At 41.9% G+C, this 18,026-nt stretch overlaps 1 protein-coding gene across 6 annotated transcripts in view; it reads right to left on the bottom strand.

Annotated features, from left to right (window-relative positions):
* Window positions 1–18,026, bottom strand: part of FRMD3 (FERM domain containing 3) — a 363,027-nt gene that overhangs the window by 99,546 nt on the left and 245,455 nt on the right. For 5 of the 6 annotated variants that reach the window (XM_032290836.1, XM_032290837.1, XM_032290835.1 and 2 more), the window contains 2 exons: window positions 8,076–8,154; window positions 1,694–1,791 (listed from right to left, as the gene is read on the bottom strand). In XM_032290836.1, coding sequence (XP_032146727.1) covers window positions 1,694–1,791; window positions 8,076–8,154 — 177 coding nt within the window. The remainder of the gene's footprint in view (window positions 1–1,693; window positions 1,792–8,075; window positions 8,155–18,026) is intronic. The other variant, XM_032290840.1, reaches the window with a different exon arrangement.

Below are 18,026 nucleotides of genomic sequence, written 5' to 3'. Positions count from 1 at the left end.
TTGCTTGGATTAGTATTGATTCCCTTGTCTCTTACCTAAGACAGTGCGCCCTAACTCAGGATGTGCAGCCTTCACCATGGAGGAAGGGAATTATGGGATTTACAGTCCTTTCACTTCAAGGTAAGAGAGGCAGCTTTCAGAAGCAAATTCTCTACCTCAGTGCCGATGAAAGGGCTGTTTCCTGTCGCAGTATCAACCATAGTGTTTAAACAAGAAAATATGCAAGGGTTTTAACACCTCTGCCAAAATCTGCTACCCAGGATGAGGCTGTTCCCAGGGAAGGGGGTGAAAAACAGTACCCACACCCATTCACTTCAGCATGCTCAGAGAGACCCAACACAACTGAGAAGTTGATCAAAGGAAGAGGATCGCAGCACAGAGCACCCCACAGGAGGGCAATGGGCCAAAGGGAATCTCCAGGAGAATGGTGGGTTTCTCAAGCAGTGACAAGTTTGGTGTTGTGGTAGGCAGGTGATCATCACCGATGAATGACCAGCTAATGACCCATCAGAACCTCCTGTGTTATTCCAGATCCATTGGAAAACTGGCATAAACATCTCTCTCACTCTGTCTTCCCCCACCACCCCACCTTCTCTCTCATAAACATGCTGTTAATGTTCATGCTACAAACAGCTGGATCATCTGGGTCCCTCCAGCTGCCTCTCCTGGTCCAGGGGAACAGAGCACCTGAACCATCTTCACTTGGGTGTTTGGCCCATCCCTGGCCATATGATGCCTCAGGCCCTGGAGGCCTTCTTCTCTCAAACTACTTTCCTTACTAGGTGGAAACGTCCAGAACCCAACCCACATCAACACATTTGCTGTTTCCTACTGCCCCCACAAGCCCTGGGGTTTGTTCAACTGGAAAAAGAACAGTAGTCACTTCTAATGTGTCTGCACTACCCCTGGCCTGATGCATAGTGGTCTCATGAAGTCACATGGCCAGGAAGGGAAGATGACTATCCTATTTAATAGATGAAGAAACTGAAGCCTGAAGAGCTTAGGTAACTAGGTAACTTATCCATGGTAAAACATCCAGGAAATGGGAAGAAAGATTCAAATGGTATGACAAATTATGAGGCTTGTGCTCTCCTCACCATGCCCATAGCTAAAAGAGCTGAGGAATTAGACATAATAGTCATGTACACATGTATAACCATACACACACCAATAGATAGGAAGGACGGATGGACTGATGGACGGACGGACGGATAGATGGATGGATGGACGGAGAGATGGATGGATATACACAAAAATGCTTCCAGGAATGACCCCTTTGTTTAACACCTATCTTCCTGGATGCAGGGTCCCCCCTCAAAATGTCCATTAGCCCTCTCACCTAGCATTTGGAACTGAGAACATACAACACCCATTTCCCTTCAGAGCTTCTCATAAACCCACACATTCCACATTCCAGCCCCTTTGAAAGAGGGCTTCTGACTCTGACTCTTGGGATCTTAAGGGACTCTGTTTTTGCAGAGGCCCCTGTGAGCATCTCAGCCCAGCCTTCAACCAGGACCCCACTCGCTTGGGAAGGAAGGTGAGTAGGGGTTCTGTTGCTTCGTACCCGGCCCTACCTGGCCTCCAGCCACAGACACAGGCAGGATGGCCATGGGTGGTAAAGAAGGGAGGCTCGAAACAGCCGGAGCTCCACAGTACAATGGTGGTGTGGGTGAGCTGTGGCCAGACTTACCTTGAACAATACAGGCACCCAGGTAGGCAGCATCGGAAAAGGAGCACAGCAGCCGGCCATGAAAAATATCCCTTTTAATCTGAAGGTACAAAAGGTACCTGCAATATAAAAGGAGAAATGGTCACCCTAACTTTTGGCTGAAGTCTGGAAGAAGTACGATTGTTCACGCTTAGCTCCTACAGTGACCAGAGCTTTTCCGAGCTTCAGGGAGTGGCCTAGACATGCCACGCCCTTTGTAGAACAAGCAAAAGCAAGCTGAGACAGGCCTTCTGAATTCGGAAAATCTGAAGTGTCTGCCGAGCAGATCTTATTAGCTTCCAAAGCTGAGCAGCCTCGGCCTTTTCAAAGAGGCACGAGAACTGAGGAAAGCCACAGAACCCAGCGGCCAGAGCTCCGGGCAGCAACTCCCGGGCGAGGACAGCTATGGCCACTATCATCACCACCTGCATCTCAGGTGCATGCTGCCCAAGCTCTGTTTCAAATGAAGAGCCAGGAAACAGTACATCAGGCCAGCCCTGCCATTTCTCAGGGGCAGACAGACTCATCAATCTCAGACAGATGTGGTTTATTATGAGGTCAGAAAGGCAACTAACTGATTCACAACTAGAGCTATCATCTGCGTGGAGTCTCCCCTCTCCAGGATGGCACACTCAGATGCCTCCTGAGTCCAGGCACACGGTGGCCTGTGACATGGGCAAGTCACCTGTGCTGGTGCAAGAATTGCTGAAAGCAGGACGAGACACAGCAGCTCCCTACAAAGGGGGCAGCTACCACACCGCTCCAGCCTAGTGCTGCCACTGGAAAAGCAAACCAAAGGTGTCCAGTTTTTCTAGGAAAATAGCAGGGTGGAAGGCAGGCGGCAGAGCAGAGTACCAGTTTGCAACCCCTAGCTCAGCCTCATTTTGCCCCTGTCCTTTCTGCTCCTCCGCACTGATCAAACTGTCTTCCAATTTCCTCATCTTCTCAAGCTTCCTTCATTCCAGGCTCAGGCCTGGGGTCTGTTGTTTCTGGGCAGAGTAACTTTACAGATGAGTGCAGATTCTTTCCGTGCTTACTTTATAGAGTTTAACTCACAGAAACCCATTTTTTTTTCCTTCCCATCTTCTTAGGGGTTTGGGGGAAGCATCTCTTCCCAGTTATCACCTTGTGATACTGGATTGACCCATGGAATACCCAGATATCTGGTTCAACATTTTTTCTGGGCGAGGGTGTTTCTAGAAGAGATTAGCATTTGATTTGGTGGACTGAGTAAAGCAGATGACCCTACCCAGTGTGGTGGACCTCATGCAAGCCATTGAGAGCCTAAATAGCACACAAAGGCAGAGGAAGCTGAATTCACTTTGCCTGACTGCTTGAGCTGAGACATCAATCTTCTATCCTCAGTGCTCCTGGTTCTCAGACCTTCAGACTTGGATTGGAATCTACACCATTGACTCTGGCTCTCAGGCCTTTGAACTACGCCACTGGCTTCCCTGGGTCTCCAGGTTACAGATAGCAGGTCATGGGACACCTTGGTGTCCACAATCAAATGGGCCAATTCCTTATAATAAATCTCATTATGCATGGCGGGGTAGGGGGGCCTGTGTGTGTGTGTGTGTGTGTGTGTGCGCGCGCGTGTGCGCGTGTGTGTAGCCTATTGGTTCTATTTCTCTGGAGAATCTCAACTAATACACATCTCTAGTGCCCAAGTAATTTTGTCTTTACTCAGCCATAGAAAGAGCGACATGTGTAATCCCCATTTTAAGAGCAAAGAACTAGAGAATCAGAGAGGGTGATTAATGTGCAAAGGTCACAGGGACACTGTCAACCCCAGAGCACTGGAGCACAGTGTTTCCATGCACTGAAAGGACTCTGGGTGCCCTGAAGGACTCTATGGCTCACTGATGTTTTCCTTCACTGTAGCTTTGTCTAGCATCTGCTTCATGCTGTGCACTGTGCTGTGTGGGCACTGGGGGCATGGTGGAGGCTCAAGTGACAATCTCTGTCCCCAGTTTAGTATTAAGTTGTGTGCAGAGGATAAAGGCAGCACCTAAAAAGTTTCTAATTTGAAGTTTGGTATGCATTCTGTCCAAGGAACAATATTACACTCAATGGGTAAGGACCCAGACTAGCTACCTAAACTAGTGCCTCTCACACTTTACTGCGTACATGAATTACCTGAAGAGTTTGTTAAATTTGATTTTGATTCAAAAGGTCTGGGATGGGCTCAACATTCTGTATTTCTAATAAACTCCAGGGGGCTGGGCGCAGTGGCTCATGCCTGGACTTTGGGAGGCTGACGAGGGTGGATCACAAAATCAGGAGATTGAGACCATCCTGGCTAACACGGGAAATCCCATCTCTACTAAAAATACAAAAAATTAGCTGGCTGTGGTGGCACAAGCCTGTAGTCACAGCTACTCAGGAGGCCAAGGCAAAAGAATCTCTTGAACCTGGGAGGTGGAGGTTGCAGTGAGCTGAGATCACGCCACTGCACTCCAGCCTTGGCAACAGAGTAAGACTTCATCTCAAATACATAAATACATACATACATACATAAGCTAAGCTCCAGGGCTCCAGGGGATGCTGTGGTGCAGCTCCATCAGTCACATTTTGAGAAATAAGGTTCTCAATTGTGATGTAAATTAGCATTACTTGGTGGGGTGAGCTTTTGAAAAATACTAGTACCACATAAGTCTCTGGATCCTACCCCAGACCCAATTAAATCAGAATCTGGGCCCTCACCAAAACTTGTACATGAGTGTTCATAATAGCAATATTCATTATAGCTAGAAAGTGAAAACTGGGCAGGGTGCAGTGGCTCATGCCTGTAATCCCAGCATTTTGGGAGGCCAAGGCGAATGGATCACCTGAGGTCAAGAGTTCAAGAACAGTCTGGCCAACATGGCAAAACGTCGTCTCTACTAAAAATATAAAAATTAGCCGGGCGTGGTGGCTTGCGCCGGTAATCTCAGCTACTTGGGAGGCTAAGGGAAGAAAATTGCTTGAAGCTGGGAGGCAGAGGCTGCAGTGAGCTGAGATTGTGTCACTACACTCCAGCCTGGGCAACAGAGCAAGACTCCATCTCAAAAAAAAAAAAGTAAAAACAAGCCAAATGTCCCCAGGTGACAAATAGACAAAAGAAATGTGGTATATATCCTTACACTGGAATATCATCCAACCATAAAAAATGAAATGCCAAAGATGCTACAACAGGGATAAAGCTTGAAAGCATTATGCAAAGTGAAAAGACGCCAGACCCAAAACGCTACATATTGGATGACTGCTTGGGTACAAAGTTTCCTACTGGGCTGATGAAAATGTTTTGGAACCAGATCATGGTGTTAGGGGCACAAATCTCTGCACATACTAAACTAAACTGTACACTTCAATATCTGCCAAAAGAAACTAATATTTTGAAACTTCAAATTATGTTAGAGTAGTGGGTCTCAAAATGTGGCATGCTTCAGGATTACCTGGAGGGCTTATGAAAATACAGATTGCTGGACCCAACCCCTGGGGGTTTCTGATTCTGTATATCTGGGCAGACACCAAGAATCTGCATTTATAACAAGTTCCCAGGCGATGCTGATGCTGCTGGCCCAGGGACCTCACTTTGAGAACTGGCCCTAGACTATCCCACATAGTGAGGTCACACAAATGCTTTAAATGATCAAATCTTAGCCCTTTGTAAGGACTGTAAACTACCAGGCCAAATACCATGAAGTTTCTTTTCTGTATATTGCATGTATGCATCAAAAATAATTGCATTTGTTTCTACTTTTTGATGAGTTTGGCAGAGAAAAATAGTTTCAAATAACTGTTTATTGGTAAATGAGAGGCTTGGGTTCTAATCCCATAACTCAGAAATCAATTTGGCAAGAGCTTCCTGAGAAAAGAAAAGCAGCTTTCACATCAGAGTTGGGGCTGTGCCCATATCAGTGATCTCTGGAGATGATCAAGGATTACTGTGGATTCAGCGTAATCCACAGTATTATAAATGGCTTCACATTCAGGATGCTCATTTTTAAAAATATAATAGCTACCAAAAAATAATGCATAAAAGATAAAGCAACAGAAACACATGAGGGTCTGGGCCATAAATTATTGTGCTGCCATTAATCACATTGCATCTCTATGTGTGCTGGAAGATGGTTCTTACTAAAAAAAAAAAATTAAAATCAACATACTTTTGGTAACACTCAATTGTATAGAGCAGTTACAAAAGCCCCAGAAATCCAGAGGATTATAAGATGGTTGTTTAAATGGAGAGATAAAGAAAGGAAAAAAAGGAAAGGATGAAAATTGATTTTAAGTATCATTTTTTTGTGGTTATTGCTATTATTTTGCATTTTCAAATTTGCCTTTTTCTTAACCTTTCTTTACCCTTAAGAATGGTCATGAATATGATCTTAACTTCTCATATATCAAATTCTTCTCAAACTTTAGATTCATCCTATAATAAAATAACAGTTTATCATACAAGAAAAAGCAAATGCCTTCAAGATTCAAACCATAAGTACCTGGAGCATTTCACAGTTTCTCAATTAGTTTAGAATTCTAAGGAATGTGTTGACTAAGAAAAGCCCATTTCTACTTGTGTAAAAGCAGTGGACCATCTTAATTTCCTTTGGAAACCAAAAGGTTCACAATATTCCACTATTCATACGTGAGCTATTTAGTCAAAGGTGGGAAAATGTTAGCAAATATAATTGAGGGGGGCTAAGCTAGGGTTATTAACTGAAATGCTGTATTATTTTACTTTCAAACGGAACTTTTCTCAACAACAAAATGTCCATCCCTAATTTATGTTGTGACACATACTCGATTTTTATCTTCCAGGCAAAATTATAAAGAGAACAAATGACAAAAGTGAGGCATTAGGATTTGATTTGATTCCTAATTACACTGTTGGCACCCCGAGGGCAGGACAAATAGTTCGTACGTGTTCTCTCTCTATCTCTATCTCTCTTCTCTTTCTCTCTCTTTGGCAGCTAATTCAGCCCTTGCCCCCTGGGTAGTAATAGCAAGTGAGAACAAATTTATCAAATAAATCATTAAAAATTTCAGTCCAAAATTAGACCAAGGCTACATACTGTACTATTTCATTTATATGGAATGTCTGGAATGGGCAAATCCATAGAGACCAAAAGTAGATTAGTGGTTTCCAGGTGCTTGGATGGGGGCTGAGGTGGAGAATAGGGAGTGACTTCTATGGGGTACATGGTTTCTTTTGAGGTGATGAAAACTTCTGGAACTAGATAGTGGGGAGGGTTGTCCAACACTGTGAATGTACTGCCACTGCATTATACACTTTAAAATGGTGAGATAAAATTATGTCATGTGAATTTTACCTCAATAAAAAGAAAAAACCAGGCCAGATTGCAAAATCCCAACCACTGCTTTTAATGTCCATTATCTATTATCCTCGTTTCCAGACACACACACACCCCTTCTCTCCCCATCTTCCACCCCCGACACAAACCTTACTAAATGACTGTGAGCAAATTAATAATGAAGAGCAGAACCATCTGCTCCCTCTTAAAGTCACCTCCATGCCACTATTGTTAAGCTTACTAGAAACCCTGGATAATAACAAAGAAGCAAAATATCCAAGAACCCAAAAATTCCCCTTGCCAATCATCAGAGCAGATTACACTTGCTTTTCTGCTGCATCTATCTGTACCTAAGCAGCTTATTTTGAGAGATGATTATAGCAAGTGATTTTTGTGGTCATCACGCCAGAGCCTCATCTAGAACTAAGAACATAGCAGCTCTCTCTCCCATCCTCCTGGGGTCCTGCTCACAACATGTGTCCAGGTTATTCAAGGAAGCCAAATCCCCTGAAGGTACACTGAAGCTGTAGCCCCAGCAGAAGGGAGATGAGAAGGGAGAAGTTCCGAGGACTCAAAAATTCAGTGGGTTGGGCTGAGAAGGGCCTAAGGAGTGGAGGGAAGCCTGCCTTCCAGTGGGTCATTCAGCCAGCAGAATGCAGGATGACAGACACTGCGTTCTATCAGGGATCTTTTCCCTCCCAGAAAACCTGAGCTCCAAAAGATAGACTAGGTACTGCACCAGGTATAAATTTGCCCATGTCTCGAAGACAGACGTCTCCTATTTATTTTTAGTACCCCACTGTCAGATGTTTTCAGAGAACACCTCCCCCGTCATAGCCAGTGCTTTTTTCTGCAGTTAATTACACTCCCAGTGAAAATTGTTTTAAAACAAAATCCCAAAACAATCAGGGTTAGAGAAGCATTCCAAGCCAAAACACTGAGTTGTGAGCTGCAACACTGAGTTCTGAGTGTGCAACTCTAGACAGGAGGCCCATCTAGCCTGCAAGACCAAAGAGGTCCTGGCTGGTTAAAGGTGCACGTTAAACATACAAACAAACAAAAAATACCTTGTGAGCTCTTCTTTAATCTTCAAGGGTTCATGTGGGTAGAATTTCACTCTAAAGCACATGGTGTATGGTGGATGAGCTGAAACATCATAAAGAAAAGGCATGAGAAAAGCAGCAAAAGACCATGGGCTCAAACACACAGGAAAGGCAGCCGTGCAGCCTGACACACTAGCCGGGGAGTCGGGGCTGGGAGGGGGTGATTGTTCCGGAAGAAGCAGATATGAGGCCCAAGAAAACAAAGCAACAGCAACAGCAAAACAAAGAAAATGCTTGACAGGACGCCCAGAGCAAATGTAGAATCCCAGCAACCTAGTCAATGAGCTCATTTTTCCACATCACAGCTCGCCTTCATTCCTTCATTCTCTCCAGATCACAGCTCCAGAGAACACTTCTCTCCTGATTCTTCCCACCCCTCGTGACAAATACATTGCCCATAAGCACCATTCAGGTTGCTGGGCTCACAAAAGATTTTTTTAGCCTGTGAGGTGGAAAAAAAAAATGTCACTGCACATGACTAGTTTTCCCAAAATGATGGTGCCTCTGAATTAAAATTCAGATTTAAAAGATGGAGTCAGCCATGCACAGATCCTACTTCACAGATTTTTAGAATTATCTATCTCTACAGGCAGTCACCTGTATGAAAATCAACACTTTTATAACTTCCTGGTTTCACTGAAGGGAACACCCTATGTAGGCTGCAATTCTGGTTGAGGTTCATGATTCTGGAATAATCTAATTTGCATTGAATATCCAGAACTCATCCAGCTAATGGGGATTCTACAGGACTTCCAAGACCTTCAATTATAAGATCACTACCAACTTGCAGTATTACTCTGATAAATTCATACAAGTGTAGTGAGGTGCATTCAGATTTCAGTTAACATATAAAATGAACATCTTAAAATCAAGTAAATAAGATAGTTAGCATTACCATTTCCATGGATCGGACATACTACTCATTTGCTTCTGTATCAGTAAAGCTACCTGAGATCAGCTCTCAGTCTACATCCAAATGTGAACATGAAACAACATTCTATTTTACCCAAATTTCCCTTTCAAGGTACGTAGGGGTTAAACTGCCATTCATCTCTACTCTGTCTGGACTACTCCAGATGTAGACAAAATCCTTTACATAGAAAGAACCATAGGGGTCTTGAATATGAATGCATAATGAGAATAATTTAATATGAAAAACAATTATTAAAAATAATTTGATGGCATCTAAATTACAAAAAATAAAAAACAGCAGCATCTTGCTGATGATCTCCGCAGAGAAAAACTGATCACAACACACACATACACACACACACACAAACATGCTAGAATTCTTTTCATTCAACACCCTACTACCCTACCAAGAACTAGCAAAATTCTTAACTGAAATGAGTGTTCCTAACCTGATCCTATGTTCCCTAGATTTAAGAAAAGAACATTTTTTTTTCCTGAAGCACTAGGAGAAAGTAGATACCTTCTACATAGCAAAGAAAAGGCTTAGAAAAATACAAATGATCCTCAAGTCATTCATCTTTAATGATATCTAGGAATTCAATTATAATTTAAAATGATTTATCTTTAAACATTTCCCAGATTTCTTTTTAGTTTGTTTAAAGTACCATCTGTAATATATTAAAACTAATGTCTTTTTCTTATATTCAAACTGCTGGATGTCTTTAATGAAAGGTTGAGACCGTTCTTAGAAGAACAACAGAGCCAAAGATAGGATTAACATGTATAATAAGGGAAAAGGAATTTTTCTCTTCTTTTTTTCTTTCTTTTCTCTTTTATTAAAGTCCTCTAAGTAATATGTGTTTAAGTACCACCGACGAAGATAAACAGAAATACAGATAGATAAACAGACAAATAGATAGGTGATTGATAGAAATGACAGATGGATGGGTGGATGTAAAAATACATAAACAGATGATGGATAGAAGGTAGGTAGGTAGGTAGGTAGGTAGGTAGGTAGGTAGACAGATAGACAGACAGACAGACAGACATACAGACAGACAGACAGACAGACGGACGGACAGACAAGCCATCCCACTTCATTCTTCACTTTGTCTCTAATCCTGCCCCATCTGTCTCAGGATCCTACCCAACTTCATCCCACCTCAAACTCTAACTCATGTTAACGACTTTCATCTATAGTCTTCTACTCCTTTTGCCATCTTCACACAAATATATGCCAACACGTTATTTTACATATGTGGAGGGATTTTTAATTTATTTTAACAAAGTAAGATCATACTGTGCATGTTTCTGTCACTTTTCTTACTTAGCTCCATATCCTGCCCATCCCTCCAGGATAGACAGAGATCTAAATTAATGTCTATAGTAATTACAGAATACTTTGTATTATGAATATAGCAGAATCTACTCAATTATTCTCTTTTAATTGTCATTGGGGTTTGTTTTCACATTTTTGCAATTCAAACTATTCTACATCAAACCCAATCCATCCTTGTGCATAGATAGCTAAGTGCTTGTATTTTTATTTTTATTTATATAAATATAGACTCTCAGAAGTGGAATTGTTGGATCAATGGGTATAGGAAAATGTTTTAAAGAGAGCAGAAAAACGAAGTCACCTAACTAGAGGTAATTTTTAAAAAGGAAGATCACAGAAAATGGCCCCAAACTCGAGCTGTCCTTTCTTTTCTACCTTGATAGCATTAACTTCTTAGTGTCCTAAGTTGGCTTCAATAAGCAGTGCAGCTCTTCAGTTACAAATAGTGACTCACACTTGTTCCAAAGGATCAGGCGGCGAGGCCCAGAACAGCTCCCCAGTGGCTCTCTGTGACTGTGTCTGAGTGTAGGAAGCCCTCTCACCCAGTTCTCCTCACTCCAAGCTCTGAGGCTTCAGGAAGGTCTAGTGCTTCTCCCACATGAAGAGTCCGTCCATCATCTGAAGATGGCACTTGTGGTCCTTCTGAGTCTTCTCCAAAATAAACATCCCAGTCCTCTTCATTTGAAGCAGTTCTGAGTGGCCTTCCCCAGTCCTCTGCCCTGAGTAGATTCTTGTCTGCTCTGTGCTTCCTCAAGCCTGGAGCCCCAGGGTTGCCAGCCTCATTCTGGACATAATTGTTGTCTCCTTTCAACAGTCTCCTCTCAGTGTTGATTCACCCTGAGTTTACAATAGGCCCACAGTCTTAAATCTTTTCATATTTCCTGTTGCTAAGTCACACAGAACAAGCCACTACGTTCCTGACATCTCCCTCCATTTGCTGGGATGTGACCACAGGAGAAATCAATACAAGGTGGCCCACGATATGCTCACTATTGAACCCCTTGTCAGAGAAGGAATGGGAGCTGGCGGCAGGAAACACAAGAGGAGGCGCTTTTCAAGTTTAACATTTTCTATTTTCTTCTACCATCATATATGTCCTACTGTGTTTTTCTCTCATATCTAGCCAACATCATTGACCCTCCGTCACCAATAAAAGAAAAGTTTCCCTGTAAGTTGGAAGGAGCATTCATTTCTGTCACAGTGATCCAGGAGTAGCCCCAGGGACCTGAACTGATGAGGAGGTCAGTCTCATCACCCAGGCCTGGCAAGGCCACTGGGGTGGGGACTTTTTCCTAAAGAAACTGGTTTAAGGTTCTATCAAGAGATGCAAAATTTATATTACTTTATAAAGTAACGCTGGTAAAGAAAGCTCCTTCACAAGATTGGAACAGGCTGAAAAGATAAATAATTTCCCTGAAAATGCTGATCTAGTTATGGATGACAAGATGCCTGAGAGTATAGAATAATATATCTTCTTCAGCTTTTTATCCACAGAGCTGATTATTGATAAAAAGTTGATTCTCCAAGTGTGTGGATAAATGAATTGGTTAATGACAAACCCCAGGCTTTGAGGCAGACGTGTGGGGGAACATTGAGGCCCTGCCATCACATTCATCCCTTTGTCCCTCTGACAGAATCAAAATATAGATCTAAAAAAGTTTGTCATCTGGATCACTAGAGCACTTCCTCGAATTTAGATTTTGAAGTCTCTTTTCTCAGCTTCTGTTCTTCCCACTCAACATCTGGAATAAATTCAGGGACTCTGGAGTTGGTTACAATAGCTGCTTCCAGAGGGAGGATTAATTCGATCGATAATTATCTATTGTTATCTTACAGATAACGGGCATAGTTTTATATGTTGTGCAAATATTTGTTGCACAAATGTTAGCAGCTGTGAACAGACATGATTTCCATGTTTTGTTTTGTTTTTCCCCCTGAGATGGAGTTTCACTCTAGTTGCCCAGGCTGGAGTGTAATGGCACAATCTTGGCTCACTGTAACCTTCGCCTCCCAGGTTTAAGCAATTCTCCTGCCTCAGCCTCCTGAGTAGCTGAGATTACAGATGCCCACCACAATGTCTGGCCAATTTTTTGTGTTTTTAGTAGAGATGGTGTTTCACTATGTTGGCCAGGCTGGTCTCGAACTCTTGACTTCAGGTGATCCATGCACCTCGGCCTCCCAAAGTGCTGGGGTTACAGGTGTGAGCCACCACACCTGGCCAAAAATTCTCTTATGAAATCAACCTAAGTGCCCATCAGTGGTGGACTGAATAAAGAAAATGTGGTATGTATATATCATGCAATACTGGGCAGCCATAAAAAGAACAAAATCACATCCTTTGCAGCAACATGGATGTACCTAGAAGCCATTATCTAAGCAAATTAACACAAGAATAGAAAATCAAAGACTGCATGTTCTCACTTGGAAGTGGGAGCTAAACGCTGGGTACTCATGGACATAAAGATTGAAACAATAGACACTGGGGACTACTAGTAGAAGAAAGTAATGGGGGCAAGTGTTGAAAACTAACTATTGGGTACTATGCTTAGTACCTGGGTAACAAGATCATTCATACCCCAAACCTCAGTATCATGAAAAATATCCAGCTAATAAAACTACATAGTAACCCTTGAATCTAAAATAAAAGTTAAAAGGAAATTCTGTCTTCATTCAGTGGGGGCCATGTGTGTACCTATGCAACAATCCTGCATGATCTGCACATGTACTCCAGAACCTAATACAATAAAAAAATAATAAATTAAAATAAATATGTGAAATGCCAGGACATTAGAAGGTCATATGTGCTACGGAAAAGAATAAAGCCAAGAATATGTAACGTATGAGAGATGACTGCCACTCTGCTCCCTCTTCCCATCCCCTCTCCAATCAAACCCATGAAGTAAGAGCAATTCTTTTTACTATCTTGCAAAAAAAAACAAACACTCAAAAATCAAATCCTTTAAAATTTTAAGTCATTGAACAAAGAGTTTGGGGGTCATCTTTAACCCCAAGTGTGGTGGCAATGGTTTGGGATAAGAAGTCCAGCATTTGAGCACTTGCGCGCCCACATCAGCTGTATGACTGCTGGAAAAGGAGCCTTCTCAGATGCAACATGGAAGCTACCATTTACTCCCTGGGACGTGTCCAAGGTCCTGAATCCCCTTGTACAGCGATGACCACCCCCTTCACCAAGCTGCTAAGTATCTGCGCAATCTAGCTTCCACGTGTTCTTATTCTTAAAGGGGAATGACGTAAAGAAATATCCTTATCTGTGCCAAACATTTGGTACAGAATCAATGAGGAAATGTCTGATGAGAGAGCTATCTGCACAAACCCCCTGCATTGGACCCCTCTCCTGACAGTAACATCATGAACAGCCACTGTGCATCTTTACTAGACCGGGCAGCATGGCCACCCCATGGGAGAAGATGTCCTGGTCCCTATCTAATGTGGTACTCAGGCTTCAGCACCCTTGACAGGGCACACAGGGTGGTGAAACCCCCAATCCTCCAGAGGATGAGCCACTGAGTTTTGAAGAGGATGTCCAACAGTGATCTTGAGCAAGCCACCTAATTTCTCTTTCCTGCTCTGCAGAGGGCACAATGCCAGCCACCATGTCTACCTTCCAGATGTGTTTGGGTGGATCCAAATGGCTCCTGGCACTTGAACATGGGGCATTATTTAAATGTGAGATTTTGTTTTGTTGAGATAAACACTCCTACAAGAAAAAGAGAAGGAAAGTGGGAGGGAGAAATGGGAGGGGGGAGATGGGGAAGACTGAATTGAACTCAACTCAACAGCTGAAAAGCATTTACGCAGCCATGTTAAGTGCTAAAAACAGAGCATACCACCAGAGTAGCAGAGAAGAAAAAAATGTTAAATCCACTTTTAAATGCCAGGAGCATGTAATTGCACTGAGAACAGCAGGGCTCTTCTCTCACAGCCAACTGATATCTGCCAGACAAGGGCTGGGGAGCCAAGTATCTCCTGGGGGCAGTTCAGTGGTCCCTTTTGCATCAGCAGATTCCAGGGTAGCATCATTTTGCTGATTTGTTAACATGAGAACATGGAGAGAGGTACAGCTGTTTATAAAGCAGAGACAGAATTTCTCATCTCCACATTGAGCCCTTGCCCAGAAATAGAGTTGAGGATAGGAAATGATTAATTGAGCATGATCCTGGGTGAAAGGGAAAGAGGGACTTTCTTTCTATTTCTAACCAAAAACCTCAGTGAAATCTTTTAAAGACCAGATAGGATTCTGTGAGAGACGAACATCACTTAGCGGCCTTTTTTTTTTTAATGCAAAACATTTTCCTCCAGTCATCATAAAGAATCATAGGGAAATTAGAAGCATAATTTCAGGAATGTACATACAAACTCATAATGTTGCTCATATACATTCTGCTTTACAGCTAGAAAAAAATCTCTCCAATTTCCTTTTTAACAATTTTTATTTCAATAGGTTTTTGGGAAACAGGTGGTGTTTAGTTACATGAATAAGTTCTTTATGGTGATTTCTGAGATTTTGGTGCACCCATCACCCAAGCAGTATACACTGTACCCAATGTGTAGTCTGTCATCCCTCACCACCCCCACCCTTTCTCCCAACTCCCCAAAGTATCATTCTTATGGCTTAGAGCTTAGCTCATAGCTTAGCTCCCACATATTAGTGATAACATGTGATGTTTGGTTTTTCATTCCTGTGTTACTCAATCAGAACAATAGTCTCCAATTTCATCCAGGTTGCGGCAAATGCCATTAATTCATTCTTTTTCATGGCTGAGTAGTATCCCATGATGTGTGTATGTGTGTGTTTGTGTGTGTGTGTGTATACACATACATACATATACATACATATATATATATATATATATATATATATATATATATATATATTACATTTTCTTTATTCACTGATGGGCATTCGGGCTGGCTCCATATGTTTGCAATTGCAAATTGTGCTCTATAAACATGTGTGTGCAAGTATCTTTTTCATATGATGACTTCTTTTCCTCTGGGTAGATACCCAGTAGTGAAATTGCTGGATCAAATGGTAGATCTAGTTTTAGTTCTTTAAGGAATCTCCACACTGTTTTCCATGGTGGTTTACTAGTTTACATCCCCACCAACAGTGTAGAAGTGTCCCCTTTTTTACCACACCTACGCCAACATATTTTTATTTTTTATTTTTTTATTATGGCCATTCTTGCAGGAGTAACATATCACATTGTGATTTTGGTTTGCATTTCCCTGGTTATTAGTGATGTGAGCATTTTTTCATATGTTTGTTGCTCATTTGTATGTCTTCTTTCTAGAATTGTCTATTCATGTCCTTAGCCCACTTTCTGATGGGATTGTTTGTTTTATTCTTGATGATTTTTTGCATTCTTTGTAGATTCTGGATACTAGTCCATTGTCGGATGTATAGATTGCGAAGATTTTCTCCCACTCTGTGGGTTGTCTGTTAACTCTGCTATTTCTTTTGCTGTGCAGAAGGTTTTTAGCTTCATTAATTCCCATATGTTTATGTTTGTTTTTGTTGCATTTGCTTTTGGGTTTTTGGTCATGAAGTCTTTGCCTAAGCCAATGTCTAGAAGGGTTTATCTAATATTATCTTCTAGGATCTTTATGGTTTAGGATCTTAGATTTAAGCTTTTGATCCATCTTGAGTTGATTTTTTTATAAGATGAGAGATGAGAATCCAGTTTCATTCTTCTAGATGTGGCTTGCCAATTAACCCGGGACCATTTATTGAATAGGGTGTCCTTTTACCACTACATATTTGTCTGCTTTGTTGATCAGTTGGCTGTAAGTATTTGGCTTTATTTCTTGGTTTTCTATTTTGTTCCATTGGTCTATGTACCTATTTTTATACCAGTACCATTCTGTTTTAGTGACTATGACCTTATAGTGTAGTTTGAAGTCAGGTAATGTGATGCCTTCAGATTTGTTCTTTTTGCTTAGTCTTGCTTTGGCTATGTGGGCTCTTTTTTGGTTCCATATGGTTTTTAGAACTGCTTTTTTTTTTTTCTCATTCTATGAAGAATGATGGTTGTATTTTGATGAGAATTACATTGAAGTTGTAGGTTGCCTTTGGCAGTATGGTCATTTTCACAATATTGATTCTATCCATCCATGAATATGGGATGTGTTTCCATTTGTTTGTGTTCATCTATGATTTCTGTCAGCAGTGTTTTGTAGTTTCCCTTGAAGAGGTCTTTTATGTCTTTGGTTAGGTATATTCTTAACATTTTATTTTTTTGCAGCTATTGTGAAAGGGATTGAGTTCTTGATTTTGTTCTCAGCTTGGTTGCTGTTGGTGTATAGCAGAGCTAACTAAGGCACCCTATATTCCTGTTGTACACATCCCACGGAGAATGATGCTAATGGATTCATCTGTGCTGCATTCAATAATGAAATGGTTCGAAAGCACAAACTCCCTCTGCACATATGCAAAATGACGCTTGAGCACCTAAAGGGCAGAACATTGCTCACTCATTCTCCAACTGTGACTCTAGAAATATGTGTAAATAAGCCAGCCACAGAGAGTGCAGGCTACATTCATGACTGCTCTTTTCTACTTGAAAATGATTATAATTATTAAACAACAACTGTTACTATCAGCATCATTGACAGTGACAATCCTTCCCCCACTCTTACTGAAATGATAATCACTGTGTTTCCCCAGCTTCCAAAGCAGAGACAGGTTTTTTAAATCATGTTTAATTCATCTTCCTCTTGTTATAGTTTCCTCCTGTGCTTCTAACATACACAGGCATGCCCACACACACGTAGGCACTGACTGGAGTCACTCAGAGAACTCTCTTAGGGGAGATTGCAATGCTGAGTGGCTGCCTCACAAATCCTTGGTCTCTGAATTCGCTGCCTGCCTATGCTTGCTCAGGAGAAGCTCGAAAAGAGTCTTTGGGGTCCAACACTTCTTATTTCAGGTTTGTCATTTGAACAAATTGCTGTGGTCAAACTCAAAACTCCCTGCCTCCATTTCCTCATCTGTAAAATGGGAATAATAATAGAATCTACCACAGAGAGTAGGGGATCAAACTTTCTCTGTAAAGGGCCAGAGAATAAATATTTCCAACTTTGGAAGCCTCGAGTTTTTTGTCTCAACGACTCCACCCAGTTGTCTTAGCAGAGAAGCAGCCATCACCAATATGTAAACAAATGTGTACGGCTGTGCTCCAATAGAACACCGAAGTTTGAATTCGTATCATTTTTGTATGCCACAAAAATCGTACATTTCTTTTGATGTTTTTAAACCATTTAAACATGTGAAACCTATTTCTAGACCAAAGGCCATATGAACACAGATGGTGACTTGGTGTGGCCTGCGACACCTCGTAGAGACCACGATGAGGATGATGTGTGTTCCTGCCTACAGAGCACCCCGAAGCCTAGTGAGACCTGCAGACTGAATGCATGGAAGTTATTGTTACTCTCAAGTGCAGGGAAGAAGAAACCAATATGGTTAAAGTCAAGCCCTTCAATGTTACCTTGCCTTTTACCTTAGTTGAAAAAGTGAGGGGGCACTGTCATCTCCCAGAGAGGAGTGAGAAAGAAGTGGGCATGAGACAGGTATGTCTATGAAGACATATTTGGCAGCCCTGGCATCTAAAGAGCAGCTTTGCTGCCTGAGTCTACGGTAC

Source organism: Sapajus apella, unplaced genomic scaffold (assembly GCF_009761245.1).
Source record: "Sapajus apella isolate SASKATOON/1434 unplaced genomic scaffold, GSC_monkey_1.0 scaffold24, whole genome shotgun sequence".
Classification (NCBI taxonomy): domain Eukaryota; kingdom Metazoa; phylum Chordata; class Mammalia; order Primates; family Cebidae; genus Sapajus; species Sapajus apella.
Note: the sequence above shows the minus strand (reverse complement) of the source record. Positions and strands in the feature narration are given on the sequence as shown.